Source organism: Penicillium citrinum, assembly GCF_028827155.1.
Source record: "Penicillium citrinum strain IBT 23319 chromosome Unknown utg000006l:1.0-3011923.0:1.0-3012962.0, whole genome shotgun sequence".
Lineage (NCBI taxonomy): Eukaryota > Fungi > Ascomycota > Eurotiomycetes > Eurotiales > Aspergillaceae > Penicillium > Penicillium citrinum.
Window position 1 is genome coordinate 2,115,060 of NW_026622691.1, and position 22,538 is coordinate 2,137,597.

Sequence of the window (22,538 nt, forward strand, 5' to 3'; positions counted from 1 at the left end):
CCCATTTTTATAACAAGAAGATGGGATTTCTCGTCTGGCAATACTACCTTCTTCTTCCTTCAAACATCCCATTCGGCATACCATGACATTAGTGTTGGCACCACCTCGCCAATACAACATCTCTCTATCCCTCCTTTGAAATTCTCTGGTAGCCGAGAACTCGAACTCGACACTCCTTAAACCTCCTACCTATTCACGCTCTCTTTTCTGGCTTCAAGCCACTGCTCCCGAATTTTGATTATACAAAGTCCAGCGGGTTGAAATCTGTTGTCTGTGTCTATTCGGCGTCTTCGTGTTTGCGGATCCTTTGTCTTTCTTCTGTCACATCCATTTTCACTCTTTCAGACTCAATGCTACAATCCCCTTGAGCATATTTGTTAATTTCATGTTAAATTTTTGTGTTCGCGAGTGTTACGTTATGGGACTGAAGCAGCTGGGAGATATATACTTCCGGGATGCTTGATTGATAGGGTCCCAGGTGTACGGGTTTGTGTTGTAAAAGATGCTATTATGGGCCTTTGTTTTCTTATGAGTACTAGTAGTTTGGGAATGGATTGTGATTTCTAATTTCTCTACAAGTAGTGTGCTCCTAATGTCCCTCTATGGATATTTTCGAGTTGATTTAGTTTACTATGCCTCCATCCATGAAGCGCATTAGAGCACGTGATACCATAAAGCGGTGAAGGCTCTGACGAATGAGATCGAACGTTCGACAATACACACACTTAAGTGAATTGGCGGAGTTTTCACGCAACTTCATTCATTACAGAGTGATATACAAAATATTTCAAAACTCCGGTGCCAAACCCTCTTATATATACAATTAAGTGATCAAAGAAATACTCAAATAAGCAATCATTACCCTGGTTCAAGCCGATACAACTTAATCGAGACATAAATACCACGTGATTAGAAAGGCGGTGAACGGCCCCGCAACTTTTTTGAATCGGATGAAGAGCTCGACTCTTGTACAGAATTCACGTTTGGAATAGATCAGATTACTCCGGGCTACTTCAATTTGCATTTGACGATTTCACGCGAGTCAATAAGCCACCAGAGCCGAAACACCAGCCTATGTACTAGAAACTTTGTCCAGCCCAACCTTGCTCTAAGTAGCGGGGCGCCGACGGCGTCTTGCTTGTGCAGAAAACGACATTATGCCTCCCAAACCGGCCACTCGAAGGCCTACCGCTCGACGAACCGAGCAGGCTGAAGGCAGTGCCTCGGCTGCTCCTGAAGCCTCATCAATTCAAAATGCGCCTTCAGAGAATCGCACGCAGAGCGCAACACCGGGCACTGGCGGCCGACAGCCCGTGCAACGATTACAATCGCTGAAGAAGCGCGAGTCATCGGGAAGCATTTCTGCTTCAGGAAGACCTCTCTCGAATCTCCCCGGCGAGCCTACGAAACCAACTTTGAAGTACCAGCCTAAAAAGAATGTTCAACGTCGCAGCAAAGAAGAGCGAGATGCCATGTCAAAGCTTGAACAAGAACGACACAATGAGCGATTGAAGGAAGCAGCGGCTATCCAGCGTGGTCGGGGTGGTGGTCGTGGACGCGGAGCTTTCCGTGGTCGTGGTGGACCTGTTGGAACCGGTGGATTTGGACCCCAGGGTGGTGCTCGGAGAGGTCGTGGTGGTAGTGCATTTGGGCCACGGTCCTACGATCGATCTCAGACGCGCTCTGTGTTCAGTGCTGGTGGAAGTCGGCCTCCCATGGACTATGACTCGGATGATGATGAAGAAAGTGGAATTCGGCTCAGCATTGATCAGATCGGTCTTTCTGATGACTCGGACTCGGACTTGCCCCAAGATGCCAAGGGCAAGCTCCCTGCCCGCAGCAGAGACCCGGAACTACGGGGTCTGAAACCAGTTCGTGTACAACGCATCGAACACGAAGACCGAGTCATCTCCGTGAATATGGAGTCTAGCACAGCCAGAACAGATGAGCTACGCAAAAAGGCGGAGCACGAGGCTAAGGCTGCTCAAGGAGAGGAGGTCACTCCTGAAGAAGAAGAAGAAGAGCCCCGCATTAAAGCCGAGCCCGTGGACGAGGATACTCAGATGCCTGATATTGTGCCTGTAGATGATGATGGATTCCTACCGCAACAAAAGGTGCGCGTGCGGAGGAAGATCTCTGACCCCGAGTCATCCCCCGTGAAACCTAAGGCTAAAGCCCCAGAGCCCCAAAAGGTCAAACGTGATCCACGAGAACTTCTCCGCACGAAAGAAGAAATTGACGAGTATGATCGTCACTTGGATGACCTTGCTCATATACAAGAACTCTTCCGCGAAAGCGAACCAGAGAAGAGCGCAGAAGCGCAGCCCGGAAACGAAGCCATCGAACCTAGCACGGAGAAAACCCCCGCTGCTGAGAGCGGTACTGATACTCCCGCAGAAGGAGAAGGCGAGGCCGATAACCAAGAAAACGAGCAACCTGAAGATAAAACCGCCAAGAACCTCGTGGGCCAGCTCTTCCTTATGCAGTTCCCACCTATGACGCCCAATCTTACAGTTCCTGGTTCCGAGAACCCGGATCCCCCAGCCCTAGAGGCAGCTGGCGAGAGCGAGGTCGAGGCGAACAACACACAAAACGACGTCAAGACTGAAGGCAACGATGTTGAAATCACTGATGTCGATGCACCTCCCCCCAACTGAAACACCTAAGGTCATCACGGCTGCTACAGATTGGTCCCTGCCAGCGGGTAAAGTGGGCAAATTGAACGTCCACAAGTCGGGACGGATTACGATGGATTGGGGTGGAATTAGTTTCGAACTTGACCGGGCTGCGATGGTTGATTTCGTGCAGGAGGCGTTGATTGTTTCTTCGTCTCAAGATGAGCCCGGGGTGAAGAAGGAGGATGAGCAGGAGGAAGAGAATCGGGCATGGTCTATGGGCCAGCTGTGTGGCAAGTTTACAGTGATGCCGAACTGGGATGAAATGCTTTGATGAGTACCAGGATTATTTTTAGCTAGGATGTTGCCTAGTAGATGCATAGCATGTATATTGATGTGAATTGATGATGACTCTGCAATAATCAGATGCTCTCTGCCACTACATCTGTACCTCCGTACTTGACTAACACCAACTCGAAGGTAGTGCAATAGTATACAGTAAGCTTGGAAGATTTTGTATTATTCGTTCAAAGGAGGAGAGTGAACAAAAAGCAGTGGTGCTGCTGTAAACTACTATGTGAATTACCCACAACATACGAAATGCATTGGACACTCAGTATGTACGGAGTACTTCCGTCTGCCCAGTCTGGAGTTGTCCATAGTATGTACAGTACTGTAGACTTCGACAATCCTTTCCAACAGAGAATGCCGATGTCGATCAAGCAAATCTGCGACAGTACCGCGTGATACATTACATACGGAGTATGTACACCGTTCTTCGTGCATACCTGGAATGCAGCAAGTGGGAGGCGATTCTATGTATAGCCATCCTATAACAAGGCGCAGCCAAGAACTCCAGCCCCGGTCACAGTTAGAGCTTGATTGATTAATTGCAGTTTGTCGAGCTGGCCATTTCTCGTAATTAGTACTATGTCAAATAAATACCGTATGCAGTAAATAGTGTAATCAAGTCAGGAGTTGGAATATGGAAGACCTTGTACTCCGTACTCCGTAGCTTTACAAAGTTGTAGATGTGTACATAGTACTAGCAAGGGCGGCCCCTGAGTGGAGGAGGATGAATGACCGGTTCGCTTGTTTGCATCACGGCTTGCCGTCGGGAAGTCTGGACTCGACCCACACTTGATTTGGTTTCACTCCTGCCGATCATGGCCCGAGTAGATGTGACATGTTAGCAGTACAGTGAATAGAGCAGTCAAGTAGTAAATATATACATATGCTAGTATGTACAATAGTATAAAATTTAAATATATGAATACTAGTATTTGTATTTGTATATGTATATGTATATGTATATTTATGTATATACAGTGTAGAATGAAATCAACCGTGGAACAAGAAGGAACCAGGCAGGAACCAATCAGAGAGCAGAGAATAGAGTGTGCTGGGTGGCTTCCTTTCCCCTTCTTGTTACCCCCACATCCAGGGACCGAAAGGGCAACCACGGGAGATTTGACATTTTTTACATTTACATTTTATTTCCATAATTTTATGATTATAAAATATGGAAAAAAAAAAGTCATAAAATATATACATAGTAAATAATAGGGGTATATCAATATAGAAATTATTGAATACATGTTCAAGAGTGTGTGGGCTCTTATTCCCTTGCTCTTTCAAGGTTGTGCCTGTGCTTTTGGCTTTCCCCTAGCTTAGCCTCCAGGTAAATTGCTAGTCTTCTCCTATTTTCCTCCCACGGACTATTCTTCTCCTCCACTCCCTCCACTTCCACCACTCCTCCTCCCCCCCCAAAATCTGCGCATTCCAGAAATCAATATACATACACCACTCTCACAGCGACTGCTACTATATTGTACAGCATCTGTATCTATCGCATCACCTATCACTCCCTCCACCTGGTTGCCGCGCCAACTCGCATCTCGCAAGATCTCCACGACGGCCTTCCTTGGCGTTGCTTGTTTCCCAATCACCCCTCCACGGCCCTCGCCTGGCCAACGCGAGTCACCGTTGAAATATAACCTGGGAGTTCTCTTCCTCCCTCCTCATCATATCAACATTCTTCCCCAGGTAGACTATGAGGCCTGCATACTTCCTCGTGGTCCTCACCCCGGCCGTTCTCGCCGAGTCGCAACCAAACTCTCCACCCCAACCACGCGCCAACGATCTTGTCTCAGGCTTTGCGCATCGTTCTGCCGTCGCATCAATACCGGACCTTGCCCCGCGCTATAACTCGGCGTCTGCTGCAGACCCTTCCGATATCACAACTGCCCGTCGCGGCGCGAGATATGTTCTCCAAGCGCGTAGCGAAGGCTCACTCGGCCAGACTCCGTGGATTGGATGTGCCATTGGCTTGACATGTACTGCCCTCGCAGCTGTCATGCTAGGTTAATTTCATACCTCGATATCGATGAAAAGGCTGCTGCTACCTTTACTTTTCACAATTCACCTTACGCCTTACTCGAATGTTTTTGATTTGCCCTTCCGACCTTTTCTTTATCGACGACACGTGAATACGCGCACCTTGACTTATCCCTCTATCTATCTAATACGGTCGATTTCGATTTGACCTTTTCCATTTCCTCATTCTCACCTTCGCCTTTCATCTTTGAACTTTTCAGCGACTTTGAGCCTTTCTGCATTCCTAGCCTGGTCCTGGGCAGGTTATCATTTCCCATCCATTCCTTCTTTGTTTGTTTCTTTTCAGCACGTTGCATTTCCGCTTTGCGGCGTATAGAATTTCATGTTGTACATGGTCTTTGGTGGATTTTGTGTGTATACTGGACGGTGTTGATTATATATGTACAAATGAATCATAACATTGATATCTACTACCTACATACCTATACTTGTTTGCTCGTGCCATATGTACATAGTATAGATTGACCTGCCCAATCAAATCTTTAGGAATTGGATTTCTTAGACTATCAACGCCCGCCAGCCACCAACTCTACATCCTCTTTCTTTGTTAAGGTTGCGACGGGTACCTCCCACGGTCTGCTTTTCTTTATCTGCAATTAACTCTACATATTTCTAGATGCTACCTTAATTTTCAAGGAAAGTGTAGCCTCAGCTGGTGTGAATGCAAGCATCCCATCACACACCGCTGACGCCCAGCCAAGTCGAACGGCGCGTGAACTCGCCCCCAACTTTTAATCTCTCCCCACTTCCCCACAGTCTCATATCTGACATCTGACATCTGAGAATCAAGAAGCCAAAAATAAAGAAGTGGAGAGAGACATCTACCCCCTAAACTCGAGATTGGTGCTCCCATTCTATTCACAAAATAACTCAACTCACCTGCAAATATCATCCGCCCACCATGACCAAATACCCACCTCCAACACCCATGTTCTCGCTCGGCCGCGAGCTAGGAATAATGTTTGCATTTATAGGGGCTGGACTAGTGACAATGGCAATTTACACTTTTTTCTGGAGGAGTATGTCCTATTCTCTGCTCCCCTTCCCTTCTCTCCCCTCCCAGTCCCCCACATTCCAGATAAAGCTGACAGAAACAAGTCGCTCAACGCAAAAATCTCGCGCAAGATCTTGATCGTCGTAAAGCATTTCATAGTCGTACAGCGCCTGCGGCAGATTCTCGACTTCTTGGTAGTCCGACGGCGGTACCTGGTGGGAGGAGCGAACGTATTGCGGAGAAGATGCTGGATCGATATGTACTTCCTGGTGATCGAGCTGGAGTAGCGCATGGGATGCATTTGGAAGACAATTCGGCACAAAGTCGCGGTCAGAGTCGAGATTGGATGAATGGAAATGGAGGTGAAGGGTTTGGTTTTGGATTTGGAGGATCTGGGTCTGGTTCTGGTGTTTCGGGGAGAGATCTTTTATAAATATTGTGTCCGTAGGAGAGTTGAAGTTGGGATAGGAATCATAATATGGGAACAAGTTCTATGAACCATAAATTGATTATGTAGTTAAGGGTATATTACAGCATCTTTAGCATACACTCGATATGAAACAAATCTTTTGTTAGGAAATCACCCACAAACAGCATCAGCAAACCCACGCGTCCAAAGCAAAGAGCCCATAATCACAATCAAGAAGCAAAGTGAAACAACCACACTCGCAAGTCCATACACATAAGCATGTCGTCTCTTCGATAAACCATTCAACTCTGCAACCCACGTACTAATAGTCGTCGCACTCCCACAAAACCCGTCCATAACCCCCTGTAAAACCTGACACCCTGTCAAAGCAGCAGGAACCACAGCACCAAGTCCATTAACATGCTGCAAATCATAACAAACCCCCTCAATAATCGTTCCGAAAACATTCGTCGTGAATGTTCCCAGTGGAAACGCCGGAATCCGACTATTCAAATACATCGACAGATAATATCGAACAAAACAACCCACCGGAGCAAAAACACAAGCAAATACCGCACGACCTCGCCATGTATCAGGACCATCGTGTCGATCTGGAGGCCAAATAGCCAGGAATACGGCGCCGAGCCAACAGCCCCATCCCAGTACCACGATGATACGATCTAGTACGCGCCGCGTCAGCGTGAAGGGGACTGTGGGTGTATATTGTGCTAGGGCTAGAGCAAGGTGAGCGCCGAAGATTAACGCTGATAAACTCAGCGAGACAGTTAACAGGATGACCGCGACTAGAGCCATGAAGCTGTACCCTCCATTCCGGGAAGCAATGGATGAACCTGCCGGTAGGGAGGGGTCTGGAAGGGCATTTGCCAGGGCGAGGAAGACGTCTCGAATGAAAGAGGAGAAGGAGGTGAAGCAACCGCAGAAACCGGTTGTTAGGCCGATATATAGAGGAATTGTCTTTTTCACGGCTTGATGTGATTTACTCTGCTCTGTTTGATCGGGGTTGTTGCTGTTGTTGGCTTGGATTTTCCCCCATTCTTCGCGGAAGAGATTTCTATCTTCTGAGAGAAAGCCCATTATTAGACTGCCGCCTACATTTGCCCATACCACGCCTGTTACGACGGGGGCACCGGTGTAGAAAGTTAAGGCTTGAAGTCCGAGTCGAGCTAGGGTACCGAATATCGCGAAGAAAACGAGGTAGGAGAGTGTGTAGAGTTGAGTTGCGCGTTTTGAGAGGGGTGGTCGTGCTGGTCCTGGTTCAGATGCCTGCGCGACTTCATCTTTCGTAGTGCTGGTTGTTGTTTCTGCGGTTGCGCCCTGCGCGTGCCATTGTTGGCGTGCGGAGGAGATGGGTTCGATGGGTTGGGGGTAGGTTGCTTCGGTTAAAGGAGGGTCTGCACTGTTTTGGCGATTAGAATTAAGGTCCAGCAATGCTGGCTGGTCCGAAGAAGGGGCCAAAGGCATGGCATTATCGAGAAGAGAACGTCTTGAGGTTGAAATTCAAGTTGGAGTTGGAGTTGAGGTTGGCGTGGAAAAGTGGGTTTGCGGTGGAGCTGATAAGCTGGTGGATCGTCGATGGCGATGGGATGATATAGCATTCCTATCAGTCAGGTTGATGGGAAAGCTTTAGTTGAGAATATAGCTCAACTTTGATAAGAATATGAGAGTGGATGAATCCGTGAAGGAGATGTGCAGGAGGCGTTTCTCCAACTATGTGCCCCTTTGATCGAGTACTCCTATGTTCATATCGCAGTTGGAGTAGAAGTAGAAGTAGATAGCAGATTCATTTCCCCTCATTTAGTCCGTTTCCAACTACCTTTTGGTAGTATTGAAAGTGGAATGATTGATAATATCAAGCCAAGCGGATCCAAAAGCAAAAGAAGATCTCATCATGCATTGAAAAGGGACCAGCGGGGGAGTTACACCGCAGATAAGAGCAACCCCTCTCCTCCCCAGAACTCCCTCCTCCTTCTTCTTCTCCTCCTCCTCCTCTTCTTTTTCTATTTCCATTTACTCCTTCTTCTTTTCTTCTCCCAGTTACCTCCTACTAGATCCCTAATATCTTCTCTTCGACCGCCATCATGCCACTCCCCACGAATGTCCATGTCTCCTCGCATCCCTGTCTCCAGGCAAAACTATCACAGTTGCGCTCGCAGAGCACTACACCCCGCGAGACAAGAGCTTTGGTCCAAGAAATTGCCTCGATCCTGGGTGTGGAGGCATTTGCGAATGGACTGAAGCTCACTAAGACTGGCACCGTAAGTTATACAAGATCAGTCATTTTCCCTACTATGAATAAATGTATATATGGAGAGAGAGAGAGGCTGAGAATCATTCTATAGGACCGGACACCGCTGGGAGTCGAGTACGAGACACAGGGCATTGACCCAGCTGATTTAGCACTGGTTCCCATTCTTCGCTCAGGTTTAGGCATGGTAGATGGTAAGTAATCACCATCCCATCTCCTCGAGAAGAGAAGGATAAAACCACACAACAATCAACATTCCTTTAGAAAGGTTCATACTAAGACAAAGACCACCCTGCCCAGCTCTAAATGATCTCCTCCCAATGGCCGTCCCAGTCTATCATCTCGGACTATTCCGCGAGAAAATGACACTTCAACCCGTAGAATATTACAATAACCTCCCCTTCCACCGATCAGACCTTTCCCCCGCTTCACCGGCTTCCCTTGATCCTACAACGAACACCGCTGCCTCCACCCTGGCCGTACTCCTCGACCCGATCATCGCGACAGGAGCCACGGCTGAGGCAGCCATCCAGTTGCTGCGTGAGTGGGGGGGTTAAGAAGGTGATCATGTTGAGTGTGCTTGGTTCGCAAGATGGTGTTAAACGCGCGGCGGAGGTGTGGAAGGATGGTGTTGAGGTTTGGGTTGGGGCTGTCGATGGGCAGTGTAATGAGAAAGGAATGATTGTGCCTGGTGTGGGAGATATTGGAGATCGACTGTTTGTAGCAATTGGTAAATAGTTCAGCAATATGATACTACACTATCTGATGTAATAAATAACAACTAGAAGATAATCTACCATTGGTACATGCTACTCGTAGTAGCTAATGATCTTGGACTCAAGTCTACAGATACTACTTAGATCTGTACAATCACTGCTATCCGAGCAAAAAGTAAAGTCCACGCGTAGTCTACGCTTTTCTACGTTCTACATGTATGTGCAGTGCCGTATTCCCCGCCGAAATGTGTATTCATCGATTACGTATATAGTACATTGAAAGAGGCATCAAAACATGTGCAAGTGAAATCAAGCGCGAACAAATGCTGGGCAAGACAAAACAGAACAGAACGAGCATTGCGAGGCGGGGAGAAAACAGACGAGATATGCAATTAAACATCAAATACAGCAGCAGAGACAAGCTCAGCTACAAGAATCAAAATCAAGTGGCAACATCAACGCAAAACAGAATAAAGAAAAAGGGAGAATAGAAAGAAAATAAAAATGAATCAAAAGCATCAAAAGGTATCAAATAGATCGAAGCAGATGGACGAGGGGCACAAATTAGGGGCTAAAAGTGAAACGAGAAAACTCCATCGAGTGCGAGAGGAACACACAGGACCAGCCGGGTGTCGAAAGAGAAACGCAGAAAGCAAAACACCGCACCGGACTCCCTGGTGTGAAAAGTCAGGGGTAAATAGAAAATAACGATGCAACCCAAATAGCAGAAAAGTCAGGAATCGCCCAGAGGCTCCTCGACGGAGCCGGAAAGAAAAACACCCCGCCTTACCCCTTGGCGTGTCCATTCCTGAATTTCCCATGTGTCCCAATGAAAGCGTCCGGAAATGAGAGTAAGAAAGCCCGAAAAAACAAAGCAAAGACATGAAAAATGTCAAATCAACGAGAGTGGTGAAGAGTTTAATAAGCAGTACCAACGCTGGCGAGCGACTTGGTAGGCACTGCGTGAATGGGTTGGTCTTTGGCGACTCGAAGGGAGTCCTCGTAGCCAACCAGAGCCTGGGAGTGCAGCTTGAATGACTCGCCCATCAACTTGGTAATTCTAAGAACTTGTTAGCGAATATGTTCAAAAAGTCAAAGTACAAGCATGAGAGATAGAACTTACCCCCAGACAACCACGCCGTCAAGGATGTTACCCCAAACACGGGCGACGGTGGAGCTGAGTTTGCCAAATGCGTCGATGGCATCATCGTCAAACAGATTGCGAACCTTGTTGTAGATAGCCATCTCAGCCTCAGTCGCCGGCTCGTCGTCATGTTCCAGGCGGTAGAGCCAGAGACTCAGGATGACCATCAGGTCCAGGCCACATAGAGGGTGTTCAACACTCCAGTTGGTAGCGGAGGTCTTAGCAACCCAGTTGATGCCTTGAATGGCAGCAATTTCAATGCACTCGAAGCATTGTTGTACAACCTTGTTCATCTCTTGTGAGCGCTTGACCTTCTCGCGAGCAACGGTCATCGCAGCAGCAACCTCGTAGGAAGAGTGGTAACGCATGGCCTCCTGGATGGACTTCAGGTCAACTTCCAGGCGGGCACGAGTGTTACGGTAGACAGCCATCGAGTTGAAGATCAAAGGGTGGCCCTTCTGAGGGGTGCTTAGTGGGACAACGATAGTCTCCGGCTCACACACCTCGAGAGAGCTCTCCCAAGTTTCGAGGGCAAGACGCAGCTTGTACTCGGTGACCACGTCTTGCAGGGCCTCGAAACTGCGCTTGTGGTTCCAAACCTGCAAGAACAAGGCATTGATGAGAACGCGAGTGGCAAAAGCACTGTAACGAGTCTGTTCACCCTGGAAAAGGAAATCGTGGGCCTCGCGAACGGTGAGAGTTCCGTTAGCCACACCACGGCGCCAAGAATCTTCATCGGATGGGTCCAAGTTCCAAAGCGACTCAGATGATGGCAACTCAAGGTTATCAAATTCATCGAAACTCATTGCGGGAGTGTGGTTGAAGGTCAGAGTGAGCATGCCGAAGAAGATGTAGACCGCAAAATAGGTGCGGCGGCAGGATTCATCTTCAATCCACTCTTCGCGAGAAGGCTGAATTCCCTGGCGAGCCTCGGTGCGAACCTTGAGTTGATAGCGGTTTCCGGCAACCATGTTAGCCAGCAGACTCTTGATGGAACAAGTCCACTCAAGACCCTTCGGGTCGCCACTCCAGCTCTCAAAGACCATGTTGAGCAGAGTTCCCTGCATCAACCACAGGGGGCACTTGCGCGAATCAAAGTTCTCCTTATGTTGCAAAAATTGGTTAACAAGGACCTTGGAGCCAACGTGCAGCATGAAAGCATGTTCACGCTCGAAAGTGTAAAGAGCACCAATTGAGAGAACAGAGAGCAAGAGGGGAGCCGACACGGTGGTTGGGCTAAATGACTGCTGATGAAGGAACGGCAGGTGAGGGTGATACAGGTTGAAGTAGGTAGAAAGGTACCGGTTCAACGCAGCTGTAACTGGAAGCTGGAATGTCTCAGGGAGGGCACCAAGGGTGTCAGCGTTTTGGACGCGCTCGACAAGTAGGTTCCACTCCATATCGTCAGCAATTTGAGGAGCCCGGGGGAGAGTCAAGGCCTGGCTAGGACCAGGTGAGCGACGGTAGTTAACAGGGCTCACAGGACCGGTCATTGAGGGGAACGGGGACAGGGCATTCGGGGTTGAGTGGCCGGACATGGGGAGGGAGTTGGATAGAAGGACGTCTCCGACGGGGCCATGGCGGTCAACGAGGGTGGGCATCGAGCCGTTATCCGCGGGGGACGTGAGGGTATCCCAAGGCATTTGAGGCAAGGTCGCATTACCGGAGAGATAAGGCTCGAAGGAACCACGACCGGGGGAAAGGGATTCGGATCGTTCGGAGACCTGACCGGTCGCCGCTGCTGCAGCCTTATGTTGGAAATCTGTCATCAACATGGCTGCAGTTTCAAGGTCGACCATACCATCACTGCTTGCCTCAATCTGTTCCAACGTCGCCGGATCAATAGTGATCGAAGGCTTGGATGGACCAGATGAGGAGGATTTTTGGACCCCACCACCGCGTCTGCGGCCCTCTGCCACGAGAGGGATTCCGCCATCTTTGGCATGTACAGTTCGATCATGACGGAGGAGAAGATCGCGACGAACAAAAGTACTGCGACATTTTAAGCACTTAAAGGGTCTCTCTTTTGTGTCTGTATACATGTGTCAGCTTGTGGGGGATGATGTGTGAGCGGGAGGGAGGGGTGGATTCCCCCCCGGTTCTGTGCTGGATCTTTCACTACTTACGGGATCGTTCATGTCTGCTTCTGTGTTCACTGCGACTGAAGGCACGGTTACAAAATTGGCACTTATACTTCTTCTCCGGAGCGGAGGTCTTCTTGGCCGGCGAGTTGCTGGCCGTCCCGGGAGCCGAGGGAGCCATTTGTGTGGAAAATCAAGCCAAATCGTCTCAGGCGAGAATCGAAAAAAACGGCGGTGGTATTGTCCCCTGGGTAATCTCGCACCGGTTCTGAAGGCGTGTCGACGACAGGAGTTCGTTGGGATGTCTGATCATTCCTTGGGTGGGGGAAACTGTGGGAAATCGAATGTCGCGCGAATGTGTAGTGTGAATCCAGCCACAGGCGGATAATCGAAATAATAATGGGGAGTGGAAAATGGAAAATATACGAAGCGCTCGAAGGAATAAAGAAAGAGAAGGTGGTTGAGCGTACCAACACCGCAAGAGGAGGAGGGGGGAATGAAGAAAGTGGGAGGAGGGGGAAAGAAGAAAGAAGAGAGGGGGAAGTGGATGAGGAGAAAAGGAATTTGGGAAGTTTTGGGGGGGGGGGTCGCCCAGCCAAAGCAACTCTGGAAGGAGGGGAGGGAAAATGGAAAGTACGGAAGGGAGGGGTGGGACGTGGGCCTAAGCATCCTATCGCTTACTACGCGTGGATGTCGCGCTGGTGTGAGAGGCGAAAAGCGGGACTTGGGGGGGGGGGGGGGGGTTGTCCATCACCCCTCTACGCAATTGTCTAAGCGGAAACAGACTAGATTTCCCCAGCCCCCTCTCTTTGTCTTCTGTCGAGAACTACTCAAAAGTCTACGGCCACGCACTTCCCGTTCCTACCACCATCGGAACAGGCACATTTGGCTGTGCCCCCCTTTTACCATACAGAATCGACACGTCGTACTCCGTAAGGATTATTAGATTTATTCCGATCGAACTGAGATCCACATGGCTTCAAAACTGGACACTTCAACCTCCCATCACTTCGGTTCAGCCGAACGTTGGGTCGCTCTAGAAGATCCTTTGATCGACCAAATACATACATCTTTGATGTTGATGTTGATGTATCGGGTATCCAGTAGACAGTATACAAACTAGAGCTACCCCTCTAACTTCATTCTTATTATTACATATTCTATTGTATAGATCTTATTGACTGGTCCCTTTGCAACAGTGAAACATCCACCAAAGAAAGAGGGTTGGGTTAAAAAAAAAAGAAAAGAAAAGAAAAATAAAATAAATAAAAAGAAAAATGTTTGGATAAATCCCAAAAACGAAAAAAGCAATATCAAAGTGGGAGCTGCGAGGGCCAGTGGGCCATGCAGAGTGGCCCCTCGCTGGCCCTTTGTTCATCGCAGGGGAAAATGTGTGGCTGGCCAGGCATGTGAGGCGGTTTAGCGCGCGATCGTGGCAGAACGTACCGAGTCTGCGCGATGTGGTCATTTACTGGAGAGTATTATGTACATAAGTACAGTAGTTAACCAACTATGTATAGATATAGTTAGTAGGGAAAAGTGACTATTTCCCAAGTACCTCCTCTTCTAACTCACTATGACAGAGTACTTCCCTGTTTTCTCCCCTCCTCACTTGTCAATAATTAGCCAACACTATACTACTATGTATATGTATACCCTAAAATACATGCATATGTATACTCCTACCCATCTCCTGATATCGATATCTGTATCACCCCGCCTCATCCGCGGGAGTACCGTGGTTCACCCCTCTGTCAACCCCTCCATAGCTGCGATCGGCACGATGCCAGATTGGCTCTATCGGGGCACGAGTTGCACAATTCCGAGTGCGAGACAAGAGACCAGGTGGATTGAGAATGAGACAGGGATATAATTTCTAATCTCCCTAGCATATTTGTGTAGTTCTTCACCGCGTACTCCGTCTTTCATCCTTCGTGCCCTAAATGCCCCTCTCCCTCTCCGCTGGCAATTATTGGATAATGTGAGCTACAGTACTGTAGAACTTTAATGTACATACAGCCCTGTATGTACCTACTGGAGTAGATACATTCATCCTCACTGCTCAATTATTATGTGTCGTGGATACCCCAAGAATGAGCTCAGTATACTCCCACTCCGCGCTGATACTTGATTATCAGACTTGTCTTAGAACAGTCTCGACTATCGATTCCCCGGCGCCGTCGCCTTAGCTGCAGAGTGGTGTAATCGATCAATCCACCCTCGAATTCGAAAAACCCAAGTGGGATTGGGCTCATTAGATATTGGATTGGTTAAATTCCAGGGTCAAATCAGGGATCACCCAGTGTCTGACGGTGAACGCCACACCAGTTATCTGTCGTCTCAGCCCTCCCCTGACAGACCATCCAGTGTCTCCGTAGGGAATAGTTGTCCGCAATGTAGGTAACTATATAGTTATAAGTTTATAAGTACCAGTAATTCCAGGATTGACTACAGTTTCAACTACAGTACCAATTGTAACTGCCATCCGTAGTATATCCATGATCTATGCATACACCTGACGCCCCGTCGTGTGGCGGTTCAAACTGTACCACGCTTGCATACATCGTCTTGCCTCAACAGTGCAAGTGCAACACCAAAGGGATGCATGCTGTGCGATCGGGGATGAAATGGTTATTGTCCGTACTACGTCAGAACCTCGAGACATCAGCTGCCGGACTGCAGGACGATCTGCATGCTCTGCACGCGAATCGGGACAGTGGGTTAAATAAAATCATCTGATTCATGATAATATTGTACTCTTTTTTTGTTCTATAGGTGATGTTCCACTTTTACGACGGACCCAGTGTGGACACGAAAAAAAAAAGAATCAGAAATGTAATCCGCATCTGCCTATTTCCCTGTTGTCTATGGGTCCCCACCGTTTGTCGCGTCGTGAGTTGTCAAGTACACCGCAGAAACGGGCTTCGGCAGGGCCGTGTCTCGAACTTTTTTTTTCCCTTTTCGCGAATTCCCGGATCTCTTACGTGGGGCACTGCATCATCGGCGATGATTGAAAGACGCGGAGGACCGACGCGGTTACTTGGGAAACGCGTCTGGCGACTTTCGCCTTGTCCACTGTGGCGTCCTCCAGGGAGGGGCACGGCACAGCATGGATGATCCCTCGAAACATTTATTTACCAAGACTGGATAAGTGTACCTACAGTTATGTACATACATACAAAATACCTGTCAGGTTCCTCGCTTTCGCATCACATTCATAGGAGGGGGAAAAACAAGTTGCAAAGGTCTATCAAACTTGATGGATCGATCGAGCCTCACATATTTTCCATGTAAACTTCCGGATTGCCCCTTGTTTGCTTCCGCAGAACGCTCAGCTCGCCGATTCCCGCGGACCGCCGGATGATCATCGACGGCTTTAAACTTCCAGTCATGAAGTTTGCATGTACTGGAGAGCGGTCAATATGGAAGGGCTAATCCAGACTTTTAGCCCTCTACAATCAAGCAGGTTCTCTCCGATCCACTTCCCGATGCAGCGGACCGACCCCGTTCAACGTTCTCGACCCAAGCAGGAACCGCCAAAGGACATGACGACGCCGCGTATCAGTTCAGCGGTGACTTGACCGCCTGGCGACTTCGTACCTTTGTCCCTCTTTAGGGCTAATTGCTACTTGATCCGGTATGGCAGAGTGGGCTTTTGAATCCTTGCCGTGATGTGCGCTGGAGCTCCCACTACTAGCTAGTTTCCAGATCCACATCATTCTCAATCCCTTCGATAGGAAAGGGGAGGGGCGCACTATCGGGTCTCATTACATTCCATGCCGGCGGTCAATAGAGTAGCAGCTCCAACACTTACTGTATGTACATACGCACGACAAGCTCAAGACATCAGCAGAAGGGGAAAAAAAAGGTTCACGCGGCCCAATAATGGATCTACGAAAGGGATCGTAAATCGGCCCAGTTGCCAATTGAATATTCGCATTGCTTTGCTCCACTCATCTCCAATGCCGTTGCTGGTATTCAGGAACCTCTTCCCCGGCGCCGGCCCCTGAACCACCCAGGATGCACCTGTCCTGTACGGACGCCCAGCCAGCCTTGGGATGGGGCCCGGGGCCCTATCGCCCCGACAACTCCTTAGCTTCATACCCCCACGCCTCTTCAAACGGTCTGGGAGCTTGACTGTGCTCGTCAAGATGTCGGTGAAGGCTTGTCGGGTAAATAGTATTTGTACACCGCTTCACTACATCGCAGGAGATACTATTGTCACTACTGCAACAGTCCCCGCTGAATCACTTTATTCTGCCAACAAGTTGTGTGATTGATATTCAGAGGATTCGTCCGATGTACAAGTGCTTGGCTTCTTACATAATACGTCGTAATAGACGGCTCCATTGTGCACGCTATCTCATTACAGTTTCGCTAAACCGGCGAGGGGCCTTCGAGTTCCTTCCAGCTCCCAGGTCGAGAAGGACCTCCGATAAGAGAGGCTCCACCAACAAATTATCAGTGGGTTTCATTTCATTACCCAGAGACTACGGTATCTCTGAGGTATGGCTTTACGTACGAGTGCTCCATCCAAATGTACTTCGTAAAGACCTATCTATCTGCCTGCCTACTTGGTTGATGACAATCTGCTCTGAGACAAATTTATTATTTCACGAGGTAGTCATGTATAAAGTGGATATGTCGAATGGAGCTCACACCGACTCAGAAGTACTTATTTAGTTACTTACTGCGGAGCACAATGCACTGTACCATGTCGTAAATCATACTTGTATATACGTTTGTATGGAACACGGATTACTCCATAGTCAGTGCAATTGAAGATCCAGCGATGCTACGGAGTACGGTGTGAATTGTCGAACCATCAAGTCACACGAGACGATCTAGTATATATGCGATGGATCGTGGAAGGGATATCCGGGGAAGTCCCAGTCCATGGTACACTCCCGCTCACACTGACTTCGTAGATCGATTGCTACTCACATTCAGGCCCATCGAAAATCGTACTGTACATAGGACCTTTGCTCTGCATCCTTCGTACATATGCATCGCATCTGCGGTCCGTAGAGTTATATCCCTGTACGGAGTACTGCGTACCTCCTTCCTGGATTTTGGATGCAGGGGATCGAGCATTCTCTACATACTCCGTCTACACCTGTACTGTACATAGTACAATGGACTTCATACCTTGATGGATGGTGGCCCATTCGCAAATTGCAATTGGTCTGAAGTGTAGCAAGGAACAAAATTGAATATGGGTACGCCCCGCGCGCGGAAGTGCTTCCGCCGAATTTTCTCGAAAAGGTGGACACCTCCTGAATGTGCGCTTGCGAAGGGGGTGTGGAGAGGGGAGATTAGAAGGTGACGAAACGGAGAAGTCGGGAAACTTTCTGCCCTCTCAAGGTTCAACGTCTGACATCCACTGTCGAGAGTGACAAGGCTAACGGATCATCATTTTCAATAAAAGGTCTGCAAGTGGGGAGTCCGAAGCTACCTATGTACTGTACGGAGTATATATTGTAGCAAAATGATATCTTCGCGAGGGGCGGTCATTGTACATAGTATGTACATACAGTGCATATGTACACCATGCTTCATATCAATACATAAAAAATAGTTCAAGTTAGGCCCCTCGCCAATCCATTTCCAGCAAATTCGGACTCCATACTCCATAAGGATGATTGGCCTTGATTACGATTCAAAAGAAGCAGAAAAAGGGGGGTGGGTGATCAAGGATCATCGAGGAACCCAGTACATTGGATAAAGGGGCCGGCCCAGCTTCATTATTGGATGAGAGTAGCACCGAACGGCAGGTCCCCGGTACAGGAAATCCGTCCGGTTGGGTGAGCACCCGTTGATGTTGCCCACATCGCAGTTTCTGCGACACCCGTAATGTCCGGTCCTGCAAGGAACAGGGATGAGTGGCAAATGACAATGGTTCTCAGTCATGCGTGCTTACCCTGTGTTCTGGCCCCAGTATCCTGATGGTCGAGGAGAGGTAATTCCCGACTTCGGTTGCTTCACCATATCTTTTTGCGGTCAAATTACGGAGTATTTAGATCAAAAATGTATTACGACAATCAGCATATGTGCTTCTCTTCAGAGGTCTATGGTAGACGACTACGTGATGGTCTACTCTGCGACTGATAATGGCATTAAGATGGATCTTCCGTCTTATATGTATTTGACTTGGCAACTCAGGAAAGCACGGCATCCACGATGCTTTGATGATTTTGAACGGAAATAACTTCAGTTCAAAGACTGCTTTGAATGATTATGGATGTCTAGATAACAATGATCTATGTAGTCGGTGTTTTGCTTGTGCATTGGGCTTTTCTATATAGTTCTAGCTCATTCACTATCAGTAGCAGATTCATTGTTCCTACCCAAGTAATATATATGGTGTACTAATGACTACTCCTTATCCAGTTACTGTCTGGGTAGTGAGTGTGGTTGAGTCCTCGGACCTCAGGGTCCACACCTTACTATGGCGTGAATCATTAGTGAAGCTCAATCTGTCAATTCAACTGTGGTTCCTACAGTACTATAACGAGCTATTTCAATGCCTTCCTAACTTGAGAGCCTGCAGTTTTAATTTATACTTGTAGGTACAAATGGATGGTATTGATGTTTCAGTCCGTGATCTTGATCCATGGATTAGTTTGAACTTGAGTACCAGTTCCACTAGTAGTATCAGATGGATAAACATAAAGATATTTTGAAGAGAACACAGCGAGTATTCCGCACCATGCGTTATACAGTAGCACTGGCAGCCCTGTCAGTGCTATTTTCGAGATTTACGTACTGGAGTACGTAAATCTCGAAAATATATACAAACTCGAAATTGAATATTATCCACATGTAGCATCTATGTATGTTGAATATCCGAAGCATCAGGTGCTGTCCAATGACGACTATGTCTGAGATGTGTGTATCATCTACATAACGGTCTGGTCCACTGACGAGGAACCGTCTCAAGTTTGAGACTGGGGATACCGTAACAAATGAAAAAATAGATTCATATCCAAAGTATGGTTCACAAAGGACTAGATCAATGCCCAGATTATTGGTTTGAATGACAGTCGAGTCTTTGCCGGTCCAGCCCGGCCATTTTCACGTGGTTTCCTGCCGACAGATGCTTGAACCCCGCAGCATCGTGGTGATCCCCTTCGATCTACAGGTACTATCACCGTCCGTGCCAATATTGAAAAAAAAAACAATGGTCGCGTTATGGCGGAGTAGACCGGCTCTATTTCCTCGAATGTATACCGAGTAGAGTCAATTCAATTTTGTTCCTGGAATCACCGCGGGGCGCAGATGCACCCAGCCACTGGAGACAATCTTGGCCATGAGGCGAAGCGGTTCGGTATGGCGGATGTTTCCCAACTGTCGGGTCAAAGGAGAAAGGTCGATTCGGCGTTCAGAGCCAACAGTCTTGCATATATTGACTGGGATCAATTTGGAGAGGTATGAGCTATATCATAGTATGAGTTATATTCCTTCCATCAGAAATAGAACTTAATACGTAGTTCGGGTAAACCGGGGCATTCCTTGTCGGAGAAGAATTGGAGTAAATCGCCGTATTACTGGCCAACGACGACAATCCCGAGAACTCAATTCCAGAATCCATCGTTTTATCGGTTTTTGCCCGAAACTCAGATTGTGATTCGCGTTAATATAAGGAGTGTTATGTACTATGTATACGCATTATAACGCCGAGAAGCTGTTGACTTATTGATACCGTAATGAAGTGGTATTTCGCTATATGCATGAAGTTATTTACATACACACTATAGTACGTACGGCATTGTTGAGCCGCGTTGCACGAAATACTGCAGATTGTGAAGACGAATCTATGTATAGTAAGCAGTGCGAATTGACTTGCAATGAGCAGTATGTCGCTTCAAACAATCGTCGATTGAAACTGGGCACAGACAAAAAGACACAGCATAGCTGACTACATTTTGACCATGGCCTGATTACCACGTCGCATCGATACCTATCGATGCATTAACCAGGATATAAAGCACGAACCCCGACCTTCTGCATGCAGGCATGTTCCTCGGCAGCTTGACGGTTCATGAAGCTTCTCTGGGCTTTGAAAAGCATGATGAGTACCCATGCTCGATCCATGCCTACCAATGCTCGTTCAACGTCAGTATGGAGAATTCAGGTACTCCCGGCTGTGCAGCATGGATTAATCTATTTTGCATGCAGTCAGCGCGTTTCCTTTTTACACCATTCCCCGAGCTTCGGGAGGGGTATACATGCAAGCCACGTTAGATTTGATTAACGGCGCAACCTTCTAGAACCGTTCTGGAGCCGGTTGGGAATCTCAATGATTGTGATAGTGGCTTGTGAATGAATGACCTCGGATAATCCTCATAGTATTCTCCCTTGAAGTTCCTAATAGAGAATAGACAGTAAAAACCAGATCACTCGGTCGTCTCTCACAATGGGAAGAAGTAAAAAATTGGCTCAGAATAAACCACTAGCATTTATGCAGACGAGGTCAATCCGAGGTCATCATTCTCGATGCCGCGACGTTGTCGAGCTTCCAAAGCTGGTTGGAGTCTATGCATTGTCCCGAACGATACAGTCACAGACCCAGTTGACCAGGCTCCATCTACTCCACGTCTTTTGCATGAGCTAGTCAAGCCAACCATTTCTTCCATAGTAATGAACGTGACCTGATATTTGCCCATCCAACTCCATCTACAATAGTCTTTTTGATTGTAAATTGTATTGAATTTTGGGTTTGTGGGCTTGGATAAGTGGGTATTATCCCTTACTGGGTGAGAATGAGGGCACGAAGTAAGATTGACCCTGATGGACAATGGTTTTAAAGTCAACAACAGCAAGATACAAAAAGACCGTAAGACAAAACGAAGTATGTATACGTAAAACCCAAGACGCGAGTTGAGCAAAGTCTTATCTCATTGGATCACGAAGGTGGAAATCCGATGTTGAAAGTTCACGTCCGCGGTGTCCACTCAAGTGTCAAATCAGCGCGAGCCGCGGCTGGTCCACAGGGGCACACTTTTCAACGAAACGAAAACCGACGTAGCAGCAAGTTGTTGTTCTGGAACTCAGAGGGCCGTTGGGGGCAACGATTTTCGTTTTTTTTTTTCAACTAGGGAAGGGGGTGGAAAGATACCGTACAAAAATCGATAGAGTGATTAATGGATCCTTGGACGGATGTCTTCCCCTAATTGAAGGAGCACAGGCGCGGGGAGGTACTATGTAGGTATGTACTTTGTATATATTAGTTATGTGTGACGGTGGTGGGAGTATACATAAGAGCTCCGTATGCACTTCAAATAAGCAGACTAACTATGTACATACATACATGTATCACCGAAAATACCCTCTGTGCGGAGTACAGAGTACATACCCAGAACCATCATCACTTGTACAAGCAATCATGTTGAAGCGGGTTTGACCCCCTTAGGGCTCTTGGCCTCGAGCCCACCAAGCGAACGTGCCGTGGTCGATCGAAGAGGCTGTCGGGTCGATGGCGTCCTCCGTTATGGAGCCTGGTGCTCAGACATCTGGTAACACTTGACAAACCCGCGTGTGGGTGTGTACCCCGTACTCCGTACATACACGAAGTACTCCGTAATCAGGTCTGTGGTTGTTGTGTACAAAGTTACTGTACTCTGTACATGTGTATGTGCCCGGGGCAAGTCGGTGGATCACACTGGATTGGATTGGACTGCGAGATCAGTTGATCACTGCAGGGGGAGAAGAGTGTTGCGTACGTAGAATAGAGTACAGTAGACCATTGTAGACATGGGGAAAAGTGATTCCAAATGGTAAATATATCATTATGAAAGAAATAGAACTAATCAAGTACCTGAGTCACTATACATTGTTGTTGCATACATACACAAGTCGAACTGGATGTCTTCACACAGCCGCGTCGCTTCTCAAAAGGGCAAAGCGTGGTATCATT

The 22,538-nt window shown here is 47.9% G+C and overlaps 5 protein-coding genes across 5 annotated transcripts; 3 read left to right on the plus strand and 2 right to left on the minus strand.

Annotated features, from left to right (window-relative positions):
* Nucleotides 1–1,157: 1,157 nt before the first annotated feature.
* On the plus strand, nucleotides 1,158–2,949 carry N7469_007326 (putative DNA-directed RNA polymerase III RPC4; the record flags this gene model as incomplete). Its single annotated transcript, XM_056646244.1, has 2 exons — nucleotides 1,158–2,633; nucleotides 2,668–2,949. 2 exons carry the CDS (start codon nucleotides 1,158–1,160, stop codon nucleotides 2,947–2,949), a joined length of 1,758 nt encoding a protein of 585 aa, XP_056499685.1.
* A 1,719-nt stretch (nucleotides 2,950–4,668) lies between these two features.
* Nucleotides 4,669–4,983, plus strand: N7469_007327 (uncharacterized protein; the record flags this gene model as incomplete). The annotated part of the gene is made up of 1 exon (XM_056646245.1): nucleotides 4,669–4,983. One exon carries the CDS (start codon nucleotides 4,669–4,671, stop codon nucleotides 4,981–4,983), a length of 315 nt encoding a protein of 104 aa, XP_056499686.1.
* A 1,603-nt stretch (nucleotides 4,984–6,586) lies between these two features.
* Nucleotides 6,587–7,897, minus strand: N7469_007328 (FluC/FEX family fluoride channel; the record flags this gene model as incomplete). The annotated part of the gene is made up of 1 exon (XM_056646246.1): nucleotides 6,587–7,897. The coding sequence occupies one exon, from the start codon at nucleotides 7,895–7,897 to the stop codon at nucleotides 6,587–6,589; it is 1,311 nt and encodes a 436-aa protein (XP_056499687.1).
* A 617-nt stretch (nucleotides 7,898–8,514) lies between these two features.
* Nucleotides 8,515–9,419, plus strand: N7469_007329 (uracil phosphoribosyltransferase; the record flags this gene model as incomplete). Its single annotated transcript, XM_056646247.1, has 4 exons — nucleotides 8,515–8,691; nucleotides 8,776–8,875; nucleotides 8,982–9,221; nucleotides 9,274–9,419. 4 exons carry the CDS (start codon nucleotides 8,515–8,517, stop codon nucleotides 9,417–9,419), a joined length of 663 nt encoding a protein of 220 aa, XP_056499688.1.
* Nucleotides 9,420–10,315: 896 nt separating this feature from the next.
* Nucleotides 10,316–12,832, minus strand: N7469_007330 (C2H2-type zinc finger protein; the record flags this gene model as incomplete). The annotated part of the gene is made up of 3 exons (XM_056646248.1): nucleotides 12,668–12,832; nucleotides 10,521–12,573; nucleotides 10,316–10,457 (listed from the first exon to the last, which is right to left on the minus strand). Exons 1-3 carry the CDS (start codon nucleotides 12,801–12,803, stop codon nucleotides 10,316–10,318), a joined length of 2,331 nt encoding a protein of 776 aa, XP_056499689.1. The 5' UTR covers nucleotides 12,804–12,832.
* Nucleotides 12,833–22,538: the final 9,706 nt, after the last annotated feature.